Genomic DNA, 18,252 nt, shown 5'->3' with positions numbered 1-18,252 from the left:
CAGAGGTTTAAAGAGGATCTAAGGGATAAATTTTTCACACAAAACATAGCTAAATCTGGAATGAGCTGCCAGAGGAGACAGTGGAGGCAAGAACCATAACATTGAAGAGGCATCTAGAATTAAAAGGCATGGAGAGATATGAAATTTTTTTTTTTGCAAGTGGGATTAGTATGATGATCACCAAGTCAGTGCAATTCATTCTATGTAACTTTTTTTAAAAACTGGCAGCTGGAAGTTACTTATGTCCTACTCCCAAATTGCAACAAAATTGGCCTGAGCAACACTTGGGCATGGGTTGATAGATGACAAGGACTTCCAGGCCATGATTATTTTCAACAGAGAATCCAAGCTAATGGAATACTTGATTTGGCTGGATGAATGCAGCTCCAGCAGCATGCAAGGAACAGTATTAATCAGGACAAAGCATTCTGTTCAATTGGCGGCCCTCCACTGTCCAGAATATGTCTCATCTCCAGTGGTGTACCAGCAGCATTTCTCCAGCAGCACAGTTACAGTCTCTTAGGAGAGATCAAGTAGACTAAGACTTTATTGTACAAAGTTTATAAGAATGAGAGGTAATCTCACTGAAACTTAGAAAACTCGGTACTTGACTGGCTGGATGCTGGGAGGATGTTTTCCTGGTTGAGAAGCCCAGGAGGCTGTTAAGAACATATGGGGAAAATAAAATAGGATTAGTGTAAAGTGATTGCTTAATGATTGTTGTGGCTAAATGGACAGTTTCTCAGCTGTACATAAGAAATATTAGGAGTTGTAGGCTCATTAAGCTTTCTCTGCCATTCTGATCTTGCATTTTTCCATATTATATTTAATTTGCCATGTTCTCAACCACTTGCTCAGCTTGTCCAAATCCCTTTGAGGCCTCCATATCCACCTCAATACTCAGAATGCCATCTAGTTTTGTATTATAAGCAACCTTGGAAACGGGACACCTGGTCCACTCAGCCAAATCATTGATAATTAGTATGAATGGAACCCAAGCACAGATTCCTGTGGTACCCAGTGAAACACAGCATGCTAACCTGAGAACAATCTGTTTATTCACAATGCATGTTTTCTGTCAGATCAATTCTCAATTCTTATCGGTATGTTATTCCCAATTCTCATGTTCTTGGGTTAATTCTCCCTCCCTGAGAGTTAAAATCTGAGTTGAACTGCCATCCTGGTAAATCTTTAATTGTGCCTTTTTTTGTCTCTTTCCTTTTCGTGGTGCTGACACCAGAATCCTACCCTGTTCTGCAAGGTCAGACAAACCAAGGACTTGAGTTGTGAAGTTGAATTCAAGATACCAAGAAATGAGTTTCATTTCAATATTTGCACTTTGCCTGCAGTGCCACACATAATGAATGATTTATTGGCTGGTATCTGTAGATCCCTTCACATTTCTACCTTTCTCGTATCCTGATTTTTCAAGATGTAGATGATGATTCTGTTTTCCCTGCCAAAGTGCATTTGTCACTAAACCATTTACTTTATAATCTCATTTATTATGGCACATTCTTTCAATGACCTTTTATGTTATGGGCAGCCTCCAGTTTGCTTTTAACCTGTTCCTGGTCCAATACACAAAGTAGGAGTAGGCATTCGGCCCTGCCATTCAGTGTCATTGTGGCTGATCTGCCCCAGGCTAACCTCACGGTAGCTTAGCGGTTAGCCGCGACGCTATTACAGCGCCAGCGATCGGGGTTCGATTCCCGTCGCTGTCTGTAAGGAGTTTGTACGTTCTCCCGTGTCTGCGTAGGTTTCCTTCGGGTGCTCCGGTTTCCTCCCACATTCTAAAAAGACGTACGGGTAGGTTAATTTGGGTTTAAAATGGGCGGCGCAGACTCGTTGGGCTGGAAGGGCCTGTTACCACACTGTAAATAAAACTAAAAACTCCTCTCTTCTGTTCCAGTTCCTAATAGCTTTCAATTTGTGATCTTTCAGAAATTTAGCTGTTTCTTTAAATACCTTCATTGACCTAACCTCTATGACCTTCAAAGGTAGACAATTCCAGAGGTTAGTCAGTAAGTGGTCCCAGGTGTTGAATCATGTGTAATATAGCTTCCTGCCTTCCTCCAAGAACCTTGCTTCTCATATCTTTTTTCTAATTTTCCTTCAGTTCCACATTCCTCAACCTTTTGAATCGGTCAAAACTATTTCTGAAGATTCAGGGGTACAATATTTACTTACAACTGTGAGTTATCTTGTACCATTGTGTGACTCGATGTTTGAGAAGTTTTGCTGACATAATTTCTCTCTGTGGCTGGTCTGTTGTTATTTCTTGAAATATCTATACCACTATCATCACTGTTGTGGACATTAAGCAGACTATTCTGCAGCGGCCAGGTTTTATTGCATCTCCCCAGTGATGACATCAGCTGTCTGCCAGTCCTCATTCTTCATGTCTTCTGTAGGGAGCTTTTAAATATACATGACTGTATACAGCCAGTGTCTGTTTCTTAGTTTCCTTGGTATGGGATATACCATCTTGGCCCAGAGTTGAGTTTTTGTTTTGCAACTTCCCTGCATTACCAAAGTGACTACACTTGTGATAAAGTATTTTACGAGTTCTTTGTGACATAGAGGTTGTGAAATGTATCATCTCAATACCAGTCTTTGTTGTCAATTATTTTCTCCCTTTCTTCCAACTGTTAAATATTTTTTTAGATACTCTCTAAGATAAGGTATTGTGGCGACTCACCGTCTAGTCGGGCGAACCTGCTCGGCAGTCGGGTCGCGCGGCGTCGGAGCGACGAGGCCCAAGATGGCGGCGGGCCTCGTCTTTCCGAGTGACGGGGAGAACCCGCGCGCGGGAAAGTCCTGATGACGTAGGACTTACGTCATTGCCGGTTGTTTTGGGCGGGAACATTCTCCCTTAAAGGGCCCGCGCAAGGTGGGAAAATAAACCAGTTCTGTTTGGCAGTCCTCCGAGTAGAGTCTTGTTTTATTCCGCGGTAGCAACCGCTACATTGGTGACCCCGACGGTCCAAACGGCTTTTGGACCCGCGAAATGGACGACAGCGCAGCAGCCAACGCAGTGGCCCTCAAGCTGCCCACCTTTTGGCCACTTCGGCCCAGCGTCTGGTTTGACCAGGCCGAAGCGCAATTCCACCTTCGGCAGATCACCTCCGACTCCACGAAGTACTACCATGTGGTTAGCTCTCTGGACCAGGAGACAGCCGCCCAGGTTGGAGACTTCATCCAGTCGCCTCCGGAGGAAGATAAGTACCCGGCTTTCAAAGACCTTTTGATCCGGACCTTCGGCCTCTCCCGTCATGAGCGCGCCGCCCGCCTGCTTCATCTGGATGGCCTGGGGGACAGATCCCCATCCGCCCTAATGAATGAGATGCTGGCATTGGCCGAGGGACACAAGCCATGCCTGATGTTCGAACAGGCCTTCCTCGAACAGCTCCCCGATGACATCCACTTGTTGTTAGCTGACGCCGACTTTAGCAACCCCCGTGAGGTGGCCGCCCGGGCAGATGTCCTGTGGAGGGCCAAGCGCGAGAGCGGTTCGTCCGTCAGTCAAATCACCAGGCCGCGAGCCCAACGCCCGCCTCGCCCGGCCCCAGCAACCGAGCAGCCACGCCCCAGGAACGCAGACGACGACACGGGTGACCAGCTGTGCTTCTACCATCAGAGGTGGGGTGCGGAGGCCCGTCGATGCCGCCCACCCTGCAAGTTTCAGGGAAACACCAGGGCCAGCCGCCACTGATGGCTACGGCGGCTGGCCGCCGACAGAGCCTCCTCTTCGTTCAGGACAAGAAATCTGGATGGCGTTTCCTCGTTGATACTGGAGCGGAGGTCAGTATTTTGCCCCCGACAGGCCGCGACACTCGTGACAGGCCACCAGGTCCTCTACTCAATGCCGCCAACGGTACAACGATACGGTCTTTCGGCACCCGTACGCTTCAATTACACTTTGGCGGCAGCCGTTTTACCTGGACCTTTACCCTTGCCACCGTCGCCCGACCACTCCTAGGAGCCGATTTCCTTCGGGCCCACAACCTGTTAGTCGACCTGCGAAGGAAGCGGTTAGTCCACTCTAGCACTCTCCGGACCTATCCCCTGGGAGAAATCAGCCCACCAGCCCCGCGCCTGGACTCCATTTCCCTTTCTGGCGACGATTTCGCCAAGCTCCTAGCCAAATTCTAGGCCCACACACGGGGTATGACACCACATCATTACCACAGGGCCACCCCTTCATGCCCGAGCACGACGATTACCTCCAGACAAGCTCCGCCTGGCAAAGGAAGAGTTCCGTCACATGGAGGAGCTGGGGATTGTTCGCAGGTCAGACAGCCCCTGGGCCTCCCCCCTGCATATGGTCCCCAAAGCCACCGGAGGGTGGAGGCCCTGCGGCGACTACCGCAGGCTGAATGACGCCACCACCCCGGACCGCTATCCCATCCCTCACATCCAGGACTTCGCAGCGAACTTACACGGGGCCCGCATCTTTTCCAAAGTGGACCTCGTTAGGGGATACCACCAAATCCCGGTCCATCCGGATGACGTCCCCAAAACTGCGATTATCACCCCATTCGGCCTGTTCGAATTCCTTCGGATGCCGTTCGGCCTTAAGAACGCCGCGCAGACCTTCCAGCGGCTGATGGACGCGGTAGGCCGAGACCTGGACTTCGTGTTCATTTACTTGGATGACATACTGATCGCCAGCCGTAACCACCAGGAACACCTTTCCCACCTCCGCCAGCTGTATTCCCGCCTCTGCGATTTCGGCCTCACGATTAACCGGTCCAAGTGCCGATTCGGACTTGACTCTATCGATTTCCTCGGCCACAAAATCACCAGCGACGGGGCAACACCCCTACCCGCCAAGGTGGATACTATCCGCCATTTTGCCCGCCCCGACACAGTCAAAGGCCTACAGGAATTCCTTGGGATGGTCAACTTTTACCATCGTTTCATCCCTGCAGCAGCCCGTATCATGCGCCCTCTGTTCTCGCTGCTGGCTGGTAAGGGCAAGGACATCACCTGGACTGACGAGGCTGCGGCTGCTTTCGTTAAGGCCAAAGACGCCCTGGCAGACGCCACGATGCTGGTACACCCCAGGACTGACGTCCCGACTGCCCTCACGGTAGACGCGTCCAACACCGCGGTGGGTGGGGTACTGGAACAGCTACTCGAAGGCCGCTGGCAACCCTTGGCATTTTTCAGCAAGCACCTTAGACCGCCCGAACTGAAGTACAGCGCTTTTGATCGGGAACTTCTAGCGCTGTATCTGGCGGTCCGGCATTTCCGATACTTTCTAGAAGGCAAGCCTTTCACCGCTTTCACCGATCATAAGCCTCTGTCCTTTGCCTTCTCCAAAGTCTCCGATCCCTGGTCAGCTCGTCAGCAGAGACATTTATCCTACATTTCCGAGTTCACAACTGACATCCAACATGTCTCCGGAAAGGATAATGTCGTTGCTGATGCACTTTCCAGACCAACCATCCACAACCTATCCTTGGGTGTCGACTACACGGCCCTAGCTGACGCACAGCAAGCCGACGACGAACTGCCCAGCTACAGAACCGCAGTCTCGGGTCTGCAGCTCTGAGATTTCTTGGTTGGTCCAGGTCAGCGGACCCTACTTTGCGACGTTGCGACTGGTCAGCCCCGCCCTATAGTCCCTGCAGCCTGGCGGAGACGCGTTTTTGACTCGGTACATGGGTTGGCGCACCCGTCCATCAGATCTACTGTCCGACTGGTCGCCAGCAAGTTTGTCTGGCATGGCCTGCGCAAACAGGTCAGTGAGTGGGCCAGGACTTGTCCGCACTGCCAGACGTCAAAAATCCAGCGACACACCAAGGTCCCACCACAGCAGTTCGAGCCTACCCGTAAGAGGTTCGACCACATACACGTCGACCTCGTGGGCCCTCTGCCGGTTTCAAGAGGAGCCCGGTACCTCCTTACCATCGTGGACCGGTTCACGAGGTGGCCTGAGGCAACCCCCCTGACTGACATCACAACTGATTCCTGCGCCCGGGCGCTGCTCACAACTTGGGTCTCACGTTTTGGCGTTCCGGCCCACATCACTTCAGACAGAGGCACCCAATTCACTTCCAGTCTCTGGGCTGCATTAGCGAACCTGCTAGGGACGCAGCTGCACACCACCACGGCCTACCATCCTCAATCAAACGGGTTGGTGGAACGTTTTCACCGCCATCTGAAATCGGCCTTGATGGCCCGCCTGAAGGGTCCTAACTGGGTTGACGAGCTGCCTTGGGTCCTGCTCGGCATATGCACTGCCCCCAAAGAAGACCTCCACACTTCGTCAGCTGAGCTTGTATACGGGGCGCCACTAGTTGTCCCCGGGGATTTCATACCTGCCCTTCGGGACCAAGGGGAACAACCCCCAGCAGTCCTACAAAGACTGCGCGAGAAGCTTGGCGCCTTGGCCCCGATTCCCACCTCACGGCACGGTCAAGCCCCGTCCTGCCAGCCCAAGGAACTACGGGACTGTAAGTTTGTTTTCGTTCGCAGGGGCACACCTCGGGCGCCATTGCAACGACCATATGAGGGACCGTTCCGAGTCATACAGAATAACGGATCCACTTTTATTTTGGACATTGGAGGCAGGGAACAGGTTTTCACGGCGGACCGCCTCAAACCGGCCCATTTGGATCTGCAACAGCCTGTCGAGGTTGCCGCGACGCAGAGGCCGCCCCCCTAAGCGGCAGCTGGCACAGCCCACGGACCTTGGGGACTGTCTCGCCGGTTCTGGGGGGGGGGGGGGGGGGTGTGTGGCGACTCACTGTCTTGTCGGGCAAACCGGCTCGGCAGTCGGGTCGCGCGGCGTCAGAGCAACGAGGCCCAAGATGGCGGCGGGCCTCGTCTTTCCGAGCGACGGGGAGAACCCGCGCGCGGGAAAGTCCTGATGACGTAGGACTTACGTCATTGCCGGTTGTTTTGGGCGGGAACATTCTCCCTTAAAGGGCCCGCGCAAGGCGGGAAAATAAACCAGTTCTGTTTGGCAATCCTCCGAGTAGAGTCTTGTTTTATTCCGAGGTAGCAACTGCTACAGTATCTTTATTAGTCACGTGTACATTGAAACACACAGTGAAATGCATCTTTTGTGTAGAGTGTTCTGGGGGCAGCCCGCAATGCTATTTTGCATTAGTTAAAATCAAATTGAGTTGGTTAGTGTTTCTACCATATGCTTATAATTATCTGAGTTTATTTTGCTCATTCTTTAATGTTTATTTAATATTCTTGTTTCCATTTCTTATTCCTTACTGATTTGATTTAATTGGGGTGGATCTTCCTTTGCTCCAAAGTTGCATACTACTTGCTTAGGCCTTGCCTTTTGCTCCTGCTTAGGTCTCAGCTTTAGGTGTGGTTGAACTGTCTCAGCATAGTCAGACAGCTACAGTTTCTGAATGACTTTAACAGCTGGCGAGGCTCGGCACAGAGTACCAGAACTGTCAATATTAATAAATGTTTGTGAATGTCTTTCACATTCACAAATTTTCAATAATATTTAGGACCTGTTTTTATATAAATTTAACTTTGAAATGCCCAACAAAGCAATTTTAAAAATATCAAATAAAAAGTATCTTCAAATAAAAGAAATTAAGCTAACTTAAATGATAGAAAATAGCTTTACACACCTTTTTATCCTGGTAGCTGATTTCTCCTGTTCAGTGGGATAGTTCTTTGTGCCAGGTTTACCCTGGTGCTGGTTGAGTGGGAAGTCTTTGGAAGATAGCGATGCAATGTTGGATTGCATGAGCAGGTACAGGAAGCAGTTCAAAGAAAATAGATGTTGGTTCTATTCATAAAATAGTATTTATAAGTATTTAAACATTTCAGGATCTCTGTTAATGCATAATATTACACAGAAATTGAAACTCACCATAGAAGATGCATTGAGCAGTAAAAGATTGCTAGTATGAAGCCACATGACTAATTTTGAGGTTTTGAAATTTGTGAATGTTAATCTTAATTGAAGTTCTCCATTGCCACTGTTAAAAGCTGTTAATTTTATTTATTCCACTGCTGAGATGTTCTTGGTACATTTTCTTTGACTGAAAATAAAGAATAAAGGACATTATCATTTTGCATCATCATTTACATTACAGGAGAATAGAATTCCAGCTATTATAATGATACTTGCATGGAGTAATGAACAGGGATTTGCTGCAAGCAACATAGGTGAAATGACAGCCATGAATGAGTAAATGCCACCAAAATATGTCAAGTATCCAGGATCAGATGATTTTATCTTTGAATTTAAAAGAAAATAGTAGCAACGTTTTAGACTTTCTTGCTGTGGTTTTCTAAAGTGCTGTTAATTTGGGAACTACGTCTTAAGGAAAACTGTGTCTCACTCTGCTGTTTAAGGAAGGCAAGAACAGAAAATTATATTTATCCGACAGTTTGCTCAACGTCTGTTAGAATTTGCTTGCCAACAGTTAAGGTTCTGAGCACCTCCAAAATTTGTCAGAGGTGGCCCATGCCTGTCGAACCTAATTGCAGCTTTAACTGAAGTAGACGGGACGGGAAAGGTCTAAGAATGCTATTAACGTAGTTTTTCAGAAGAGATTTGCCTAAAGTTGAAGCAAGTTGAAGCTTCCAATTGGAAGCAAGTTATTAATGCAGCTAAGAAATAGGTCAGACATCTTTAAGCAGTAAAAATACTGGGTAGGTGCTTGACAATGTGACTTGTTTCCTGAAAGGATATGTGCTCAAAACTGTTGGCCACATTTCTAAACTTGCTTCATGATAGGTGATTTTCCTGTCCCATCCGGAAACGCTGATGGCAGAAAAGATGAGCAGTGCTGGGTGGCATCAAAAAATGAAATGTCTTTTCCGAGCCATTTAATCTTTGACAAATAGATGCATCGTAGATAATTAAGGTCATCCTATTTGGCCCACAAAATAAGGACAGTAATTTCTAAACAGTTAAAAGTTAGATGTGGTGGCATCTGGAGGGTTTGTAAGCATTCATTGTTGAAATGTCATACATGCTACAGAAAAATGAAAAAGGCAAACGTTGGCATTTATATGTGAAAGACCAGAATACAAAGGAATAGAAGTTGCACTGCTATGGTGCAAAACCCTCTACATCATACTTTGGCTAGGGTAATTTGTACTGTGTATGGAGCAGGGGGTAGCGGTGTGGAGTGGAAGGCCAGTGGTGGGGTGCATGTTGTGCAATACAGACCTAATAGGTCTTCAAGGATTAAATTACAGGAGATCCAAATTAGCATTGTGTTCCTTGGAACCTACATGATAGTGATTTGATTGAACTTCTTAATAGAGCTGGTGAACATAAGAATGCAGGAAAATAGGAGAGGAGTAAGCCACCAGGTCCCTCAAGCTTGTCCCACCATGCAATATGATCATGGCTGATCGATGCTGGCCTCAACTCCTCTTCTATGCCAGGTCCCCATAACACTCTTCCTTCAAGTATTTATCTATCTCCTCCATCTAATGATCCGGCCTCCACCATCCATGGGGGCAGAGAATTCCAGTGATTCATTTTCCTCGGAGAAGAAATTAGGATGGATTGCAAAATTTGTCTTATGGGACATCTCAGATAAGTGGGATGGTCTAAAGTTTACCCAGGCCTTAGAGGTGTGAGGTAAGAAAGCACCATTATTGGGTTTTAGGATCTTAAATAGTATTCTTCAAACTGTAGTTGCTGCTTGACCAGTTAATTTAAAATCTGAGGTAATAGTTGATAGGAAGAAATGTGGGTGCATGAAGTTGTTCACAAATCAGCCAAAACCTTGCAGGACTGAATGACCTACTATGCCGTGATGCATAACCAAATGTATTAGATACAAGAATTTCTGCAGATGCTAAAATCTGGAGCAATACACAAACTGCTGGAGGAACTCAGCAGGGTCAGGTGGCATCTGTGGAGGGAAATAAACAGTCGACATTTCTGGCCGAGACCCTTCATCAGGACTGGAAAAGAAGAGGGCAGAGGGCAGAAGCCAGAATAAGAAGGTGGGGGGTGGGGGAGAAGCACACGCAGGCAGGGGATAGGTGAGTTTGGGTGATAGGTGAGTCCAGGTGAGAGGGGGAAGGTGGGTAGGAGAGGGGGGGGAAGATATAATAAGCTGAGAGGTGATAGGTAGAAGAATTAAAGGGCTGAAGAAAGAGGAATCCAGTAGGAGAGGGCAGTGGACTGTGCAATAAAGGATGGGAGAGGAGAGGAGATGGGCAGGTCATCAAGGTGGGGGAAGGAAACCACAGGAATAAGGGAAGACAAAGGCGTGGGGGGGGAAGAAAATGGGGTGGGGTTACCGGAAGTTAGAGAAATCGGTGTTGAGGCCATCAGGTTGGAGACTCCCAAGGCAGAATATGAGGTATTGTTCCTCCAACCTGCATCTGGCCTCAACGTGGCAGTAGAGGACACCATGGACAGACATGTCAATATGGGAGTGGGAAGTGGAATTGATGTGGGATTTTCCTTTTAAGCATTTATGCTAAATATGCTGTGCAGATTTTCTGAGACAAATGTGCATGCAAGGTTAAAAAGTGTGCCTTAAATTTTAGTAATTGTGCTTCATTGTATGTGGTTTTGAGCAAGTAACAATGAATTTAAATATTCCTCACAGGGTTCAGTTGTGCTTGGAGATGTTCCACCCTTAGAAGACTTGAGCCAGCTGCCTGTCTGCTCCCCAGATAGAGCAGAATGCCCATCTCTAATTGAACTGAAAGCTCATGGTACTGGTGGCAATGTTGAGATGTCAGTCTATGGACGTTCTTCATTACCCAGAATTGCGGGTAAACAGGTAGGATTTGAACACTGTGACTTTGATATTACTGCAGATCTCTCAGCAATGTTCTGAGGAGTGTCCTCTTTTTAGACAAGTCCCAAGCAATCTCAAGCTAACAGCCATTGGAATTAAAGCTGCATAAAAGTATTGTTAAGAAGTACAGTGCCCCTTCGTACCTGTGAATTAGTATTTGCTGCAGCAAAACTGTTGATTTGGCATGCTCAGGACTTTAGTGGTGCTGGACTGGCAGATTTTACAGATTATTGGATGCCTTTCCTATTAATACTCCAATGCACTTTTAGTTCATTTTTTTTTTAAGATGTTGAACACTAGGGTATAATAAATGTTTCAGATGAACCCTGTGTGTTTCAGTGGAGTGTGGGGAAACATCACCTGGTGAGCCAGATGCCAAACTAACGGAATTCCAAACTAATTCGATAGCGGATTCTCATAGTTTTATGTATTCCATTGTGGTGTTGTTTGTCAATTCAAAATGTTCCCCATATTCCTGCACCTTTCTAACCAGTCACTTGAAATTAAGTGCTGTCTCTAATTATACAATCCTTAACTGGTGGAAAGCAAATCCAAGTTTTCAGAATAATCTTGCAGTGCCTTCAGTGGAAACACCATTGTCATAAATTATATGACTCAGTTGTTTTGAAACTAAACTAAAAGTTAATGCCCCATCCCCCTGATTTGACAAGGCAAAGATTTGTCCTTGATGTGAATGTGCAGTAGAGTCAAATGTTCATAAACATTATTGAAACCTTTGGGAATCGTTCATGAACTGAAAACTTGTGTTTTGTGATATTGATGCAATTTATTTTATGATGAACAACACTGGAAAATGTAAGGGTGTCCTTGTGGTGTCGTGTGGAGCATCCTTCAAGCTGAAAACTGACTAGGGTAGTGCAACACAGAAACAGTCCCCTCGGACCACCCTCTGATTTTTTTTATATATGATACAGAAAGAAGCGAGTCAGCTCATCCAGTCTATGCTGTTCCCTGGCAGAGCAATCCCATCAGTCCCATTATCCCCTCATCTTCTTTTGCCCTGTAACTTATTCTCTCTCACATGCTCACAGCTTCCACACTTTGATACTTTCGCCACTCGCTTAAACTTGGGGGGGGTGGGGGGCGTAATTTACATCAGTCAATTAACCTACGAGCATGTTTGGTAGTGGAAGGGTACCAAAGCACCCAGAGGAAACACACACAATCTCGGGAAAAGAATGCAAACCTGAGCTGTGCATTAAATCTGGACCTCCGGAACTGTGAGTCAACAACACTGATAAAGTTGTTTAGCTTTTGTAACTCCTAGTTCAGTTTCATATTTTTAATTACTTGTATTTTTGCTTTTAATTCATTTTTGTAAAAGTAAGCACTTTGCGAAAAATTTAAGTTTTCATTTGTCCGTGCATGACAGAGTTTGAAAAACTCAAAGCATCCTAGTCTTCAACTGAACAGGAGTCCATTGCAACCTTATCACCAATGTTCCTGAGGTGGGGTGTCAGTGGTACACAGTCTGAGGCTTTCAAAACTTCACTGCCTTGGGATGGGAAGGCCCAGGACAATAGGACCCACGCATCTGTGCAAGGTTATTGCAGACACAAGAGTCAAGGGCCAAACCAAATGGCCATTAAACAGTGTACGCCACCAGTTCCTTGTCATCTGGGAGCGATAAGGATGCAGACTTCCTCTGAATGATAAAATCAAGGTACAGTGGCATGCAAAAGTTTGGGCACCCCTGGTCAAACTGTCTGTTACTGTGAATAGTTAAGCGAGTAAAAGATGACCTGATTTCCAAAAGGCATAAAGTTAAAGATGACACACTTCTTTAATATTTTAAGCAAGATTACCTTTTTATTTCCATCTTTTACAGTTTCAACATAACAAAAAAGGAAAAGGGCCAGAAGCAAAAGTCTGGGCACCCTGCATGGTCAGTACTTAATAACACCCCCTTTGGCAAGTATCACAGCTTGTAAACGCTTTCTGTAGCCAGCTAAGAGTCTTTCAATTTTTGTTTGGGGGATTTTCGCCCATTCTTCCTTGCAAAAGGCTTCTAGTACTGTGAGATTTATTGGGCCGTCTTGCATGCACTGCTCTTTTGAGGTCTATCCACAGGTTTTCGATGATGTTTAGTTCGGGGAAGCATGGCAAAACCTTCAGCTTGTGCCTCTTGAGGCAGTCTGTTGTGGATTTTGAGGTGTGTTTAGGATCGTTATCCTATTGTAGAAGCCATCCTCTTTTCATCTTCAGCTTTTTTTTACAGATGGTGTGATGTTTGCTTCCAGAATTTGCTGGTATTTAATTGAATTCATTCTTCCCTTTACCAGTGAAATGTTCCCCTTGCCACTGGCTGCAACACAAGCCCAAAGCACGATCGATCCACCCCCGTGCTTAACAGTTGGAGAGGTGTTCTTTTCATGAAATTCTGCACCCTATTTTCTCCAAACATACCTTTGCTCATTGCGGCCAAAATGCATCAGGCTTGTTTAGATGTTCCTTTGCAAACTTCTGATGCTGAATTTTGTTGGAAGGACACAGGAAAGGTTTTCTTCTGATGACTCTTCCATGAAGGTCATATTTGTGCAGGTGTCGCTGCACAGTAGAACAGTGCACCACCACTCCAGAGCGTGCTAAATCTTCCTGAAGGTCTTTTGCAGTCAAACGGGGGTTTTGATTTGCCTTTCTAGCAATCCTACGAGCAGTTCTCTCGGAAAGTTTTCTTGGTCTTCCAGACCTCAACTTGACCTCCACCGTTCCTGTTAACTGCCATTTCTTAATTACATTACGAACTGTGGAAATGGCTACCTGAAAACGCTTTGCTATCTCCTTGTAGCCTTCTGCTTTGTGGGCATCATTTATTTTAATTTTCAGAGTGTTAGGCAGCTGCTTAGAGGAGCCCATGGCTGCTGATTGTTAAGACAAGGTTTGAGGAGTCGGGGTATTTATAAAGCTTTGAAATTTGCATCACCAGGCCTTTCCTAACGATGACTGTGAACAAGCCATAGCCCTAACAAGCTAATGAAGGTCTGAGACCTTGGTAAAGGTTATCTGAGAGCTCAAATCTCTTGGGGTGCCCAAACGTTTGCATAGTGCTCCTTCCCTTTTTTCACTCTAAAATTATACAAAACAAAAATAATACACTAATCTTGCTTAAAATGTTGAAAAGAATGTTTTACCTTTAACTTTATGACTTTTGGAGATCAGTTCATCTTCTACTCACTTAACTATTCACAGTTACAGAAATTTTGACCAGGGGTGCCCAAACTTTTGCATGCCACTGTAGCTTCCATTGTTTCTGCCTGAAGGCTGCAATGGCTTATAGTGGCCAACACCATGGATATTACAATTTCAGCTTCTGTTTCAAAACAAGTGTGGTTTTCTTTTGATTTACACATTTTAATAGGGAGGAGATGTAAAAGACCCTATGCTACAATTTCGAAGAACAGAATTTCTGGTGTCTTGGCCAATATTTATTCTTCAACTATTAGTTTTGGTTGCTGTTTGCAAAAGCCTGCTGAGCACACATTGCTGTGTTTCCTGCCATTCATCAATACAAAAGGACTTCATAGGGTTTATGGTGCCTCAGGACACCTGAAATAGAATTTTCTGGAGTGCAAACTGTCACAGTTGGTGGGCAGGTGTCTCTTGGCCTGAACTGGGGAAAGTGACCCTGATCTTGTCTCCCTGAAAATCGGTTGTTCTTTTATTTTAAATAAGGTTTATTACTTAACAGCATAAGATTGAGTACATCTGACTTCTATCCTGCCTCCGCCTCTGAATTGTAGATGGTATTGATTTATTATTGTCACAGGTACCGAGATACAGTGAAAAGGTTTTGTGCCATCCAGCCAAACTATTCCATATCTATATTGAGGTAGTAAAAAGGAAAACAGAATGCAGAATCAGTTTTATTATCACTGACGTATGTCGTGAAATTTGTTGTTCTGCGGCAGCAATACGGTGCAAGACATAAAAATTACTGTGAGTCACAGAAATAAATAAATAATGCAAAAGAGGAATGATGAGGTAGTGTTCATGGACTGTTCAGAAATCTGATGGTGAAGGGGAAGAAGCTGTTCCTGAAATGTTGAGTGTGGGTCTTCAGGTTCCTGTACCACCTCGTAGGTGTTAAAAGTGCAAAGACCACAACAAGGTAGTTTGGGAGGTCGAGAGTTCAGCTTGTTACATATGAGAGGTCTGTTAAAGAGTCTGATAACAGCGGGATAGAAACCGGTTACACTGCTCTAAAAGTGAGGGAAAGCTGTGAATTGTGTTCCATGGAGCAGTATTATACGGTGGGCAAGTCGATGAGCTTTAATATTCAGTAATGCAAAATGCTGCCCTTTGAACAAAGTTTGAGATGAGTGTAAAATGAATGGTACAGAATTTGTAGAAGCTGAGGACCAACTTGGGAATAATTGTGATTATTTTTGGAAATAGCTGGGCCTGTGATTCACGACGTTTTCTTCCGGCCCTCAACAGAATTACATTTGTCAGCAGACATCTTATTACTGCTGACATAAATGCTCATTTTGCTGAGGAAACAACTTTTAACCGTAGCTTGCAGACATGATCACTTTCCCTGCCGTTCTTGGGTCAAACCATCTGCTTTCTCCTGTTGCTACTGAAATGCCTTTGATCTATTGCTTTGGAGTCAATGCATCACATCATCACAATAAAATAAAAGGTAATTTTTAAAAATTTGTTTGCTGCTCATTGTCTTTTTATGGGTGGCATTCTTGGAGCTCTCTAAGATCCTCAACCTGAGCAAAAAGCAGACATGGGTAGACAGCTAGGGGGAAATAAAATTGATGCGGTAGACCTTTGCAAGGTCCCTCTCTTTGAAGACTCATCTGAAATAATAATCTGGTTGCCAAATCGAATCAGTCCCATAAACAGGTGGGATCAGAGAATCACCAGGCACTGAACTATTTACCAGAAAGAATGTAAGAACTTTTATTAATGTTCTTGGGAGGTGGTACTGCTCTGATGCCATTTAGAAGTGTGGAATTATGTCAGAAGCCAGGTGAATAGGGTCTCAGCTGTATTGTTGACTCGTAACTCTTAGGAATACCATGCTCCTAGGCCTCATGGAATTGATACACAAAGTGTGGAGGAACTCAGCAGGTCAGGCAGCATCCATGGAGGGAAATAAGCAGTCAATGTTTTGGGCCGAGGCCCTTCATTGGGACTGGAAAGGGAGAGTGCCCTTTAAAAGATCCTAAATTTTGAAATATTGTGAAATACTGACTCTGGAATCCTACTTAATGAATTGGCATTCTTTATTTGACCTTAGTAAATAAATAGCATGATAACAGGACTAATTCTCAGGGCTGCTTGAGTCATTCAGAGCCTCAAAGTTCTGAATATCTGTGAAAGGAAGGTCAGCAATAAACGCTGGAAGATGAAAAAGTTAAGCAGGAGACTGGCTCAGATGGAGCACAGGTGGCATTGTTAGGCAGGCCTAGTTAAGTTTGCACACTGATTGAATTGAGACACAGATGCTCCATGATATAATTAAAGTAAAATAAGCCAGATGGACTGAAGTGCGGCTCCTGTTCCTGTGATACAGAGGTGGAAATAAGCAATCTTTTTAAAAACTGAAGCTCTTCTTGGGATATAGGGTTCTGAAGTGTCCAGTTCAGTTTGAGACGGTGGTCACAAAGAGTGGGATTCCTAACACTTGGAGCCACGAGCAGCTTTAGCTCATCTGAGATTGGATACATTGCTTGACTTGCTGCCTTGTCAGTTGATTATGATTTGGAAATCTTGAGCAGGAACTATGCTGCTAACAAACATGGACATGCCTTTGAATGCATAATTAAATTTGTCAGTATTTTATTAGGTATGATTAAAACAAATAAAACATTTCACATCGGGTCCTGGAAATCTTTATCTTGTTCAAAAGACATCGTGGTGAGGAAATGTTTTTAAAAAGAAAAACAAGTAGATTTAGAAATAGAAAAAGAATAAAGGCATTTGTGCAAAAGCAACAATCCTCACTTTGGGAGAATAAAGTTTGTATAAAAGCTGATCATTGTAACATGAAGTTTTGAATAAGCTTAATGAATTTTAAAGGGGTGCTGTGTACTTATAACTGGTGAAGCAGATATGGATACATGTGTTTGCTTTTCAGGTTATTCCCCCTGTTCATCCCATAGAAAATGTAACATCTTCCACACCAGCCGAATCTACACCAACAAAGGCCTGCTGCCACTCTAGACCTGTCAATGGAGTAGTCAACAGGTAATGTATTGTTTCAGTATTGACATACAGATTGTTCCACAGCACAGTTGTCCCTTCAAGCGGAATGGTACTGAAAAGAATATGACGCACCTTGAAAAATAATATTCATTGTTGAAGATGTGAACTTATCATTCATCCTTCTTGTGATTATAAGCAAGTAGACATATAAATCTGAAGCACTAATAATAAGGGCAATACAGTATATGCATATGTGCCTAGCAGAAATTTGACTTAGAAATAAGAGTAGGTAGCAAAAGAGCAAAAAAATTGCTCTAACGAGAAAGGTTAACTTAGGGGTGTGTTTCGGGTTAAAAATACTTATGCCATATAGTCTGATAATCCTCAGATAATGAACCAGACCATATCCAAGTGCCACAAGACCTGGACAGTATCCAGAACTGGGCTGATGGGTGGTGAGAATGTTACTTTATCACCTAAATTGGGCAAGCTAGCACTTTATTCCTTGGAGCATATGAGACTGAGAGGTGTATAAAATCATGAGGGGCAGAGATAGGGTGAATGTACTCAGTCTTTTTCCCAGGGTTGGGGAATCCAGAACTAGAGGGCATAAGAGGGAAAAGATTTAATAGGACCCTTAGGGACAACTTTTTCACCCAGAGGGTGGTCCGTCTATGAAATGAGCTGGCAGGGGAAGTGGTTAAGGCAGGTACGATAACAACTTTTAAAAGACAGTTGGACAGGTACTTGGATAGGGAAGGTTTAGGAGGATATGAGCCAAAAGCTGGCAAATGGGACTAACTTGGATGGGCAACTTGGTCGGCATGGGCCAGCTGGGCTGAAGGGCCTGTTTCCATGTTGGATGACTCTAAGTGTCAGGCAATGATACCTAATGAGAAAGTCCAGCTATCACTTCCTGACATTCAATGGCATAACTATCTCTGAATCCCCCACGATCAATATCCCAGAAGTTACCAGTGACCAGAAGCAGAAAGGAGAAACCATGTACACAATATGGCCTGAAGCAGGTAAGAGGCTAGTAATCCTGCAGTGAGTAACTCACCAAAGCTTGTCCACCATCTACAAGGCTCAAGTAAGGAGTGTGATGGAATGCTCTCCACTTGTCCAGATGAGTGAAGCTTCAACAATGAAGAAACAATACTATGCAGGACATAGCACCCCACTTGGTGGGCACCCCATCCACAACCCTAACTCATCCCACCATAATAGCAGCAGTTTGTACCATATACAGGATGCACTGCAGCAACTTGCCAAGACTCCTCAGACAACACCTTCCAAACCC

At 45.1% G+C, this 18,252-nt stretch overlaps 1 protein-coding gene across 4 annotated transcripts in view; it reads left to right on the top strand.

Moving 5' to 3' along the window:
* Positions 1 to 18,252, top strand: part of LOC127582868 (KAT8 regulatory NSL complex subunit 1-like) — a 148,827-nt gene that overhangs the window by 82,232 nt on the left and 48,343 nt on the right. For 3 of the 4 annotated variants that reach the window (XM_052038476.1, XM_052038477.1, XM_052038478.1), the window contains 3 exons: positions 10,575 to 10,751; positions 12,619 to 12,675; positions 16,882 to 16,991. In XM_052038476.1, the coding sequence (XP_051894436.1) occupies positions 10,575 to 10,751; positions 12,619 to 12,675; positions 16,882 to 16,991 (344 nt within the window). The remainder of the gene's footprint in view (positions 1 to 10,574; positions 10,752 to 12,618; positions 12,676 to 16,881; positions 16,992 to 18,252) is intronic. The other variant, XM_052038479.1, reaches the window with a different exon arrangement.

Source organism: Pristis pectinata, chromosome 25 (assembly GCF_009764475.1).
Source record: "Pristis pectinata isolate sPriPec2 chromosome 25, sPriPec2.1.pri, whole genome shotgun sequence".
Classification (NCBI taxonomy): domain Eukaryota; kingdom Metazoa; phylum Chordata; class Chondrichthyes; order Rhinopristiformes; family Pristidae; genus Pristis; species Pristis pectinata.
Note: the sequence above shows the minus strand (reverse complement) of the source record. Positions and strands in the feature narration are given on the sequence as shown.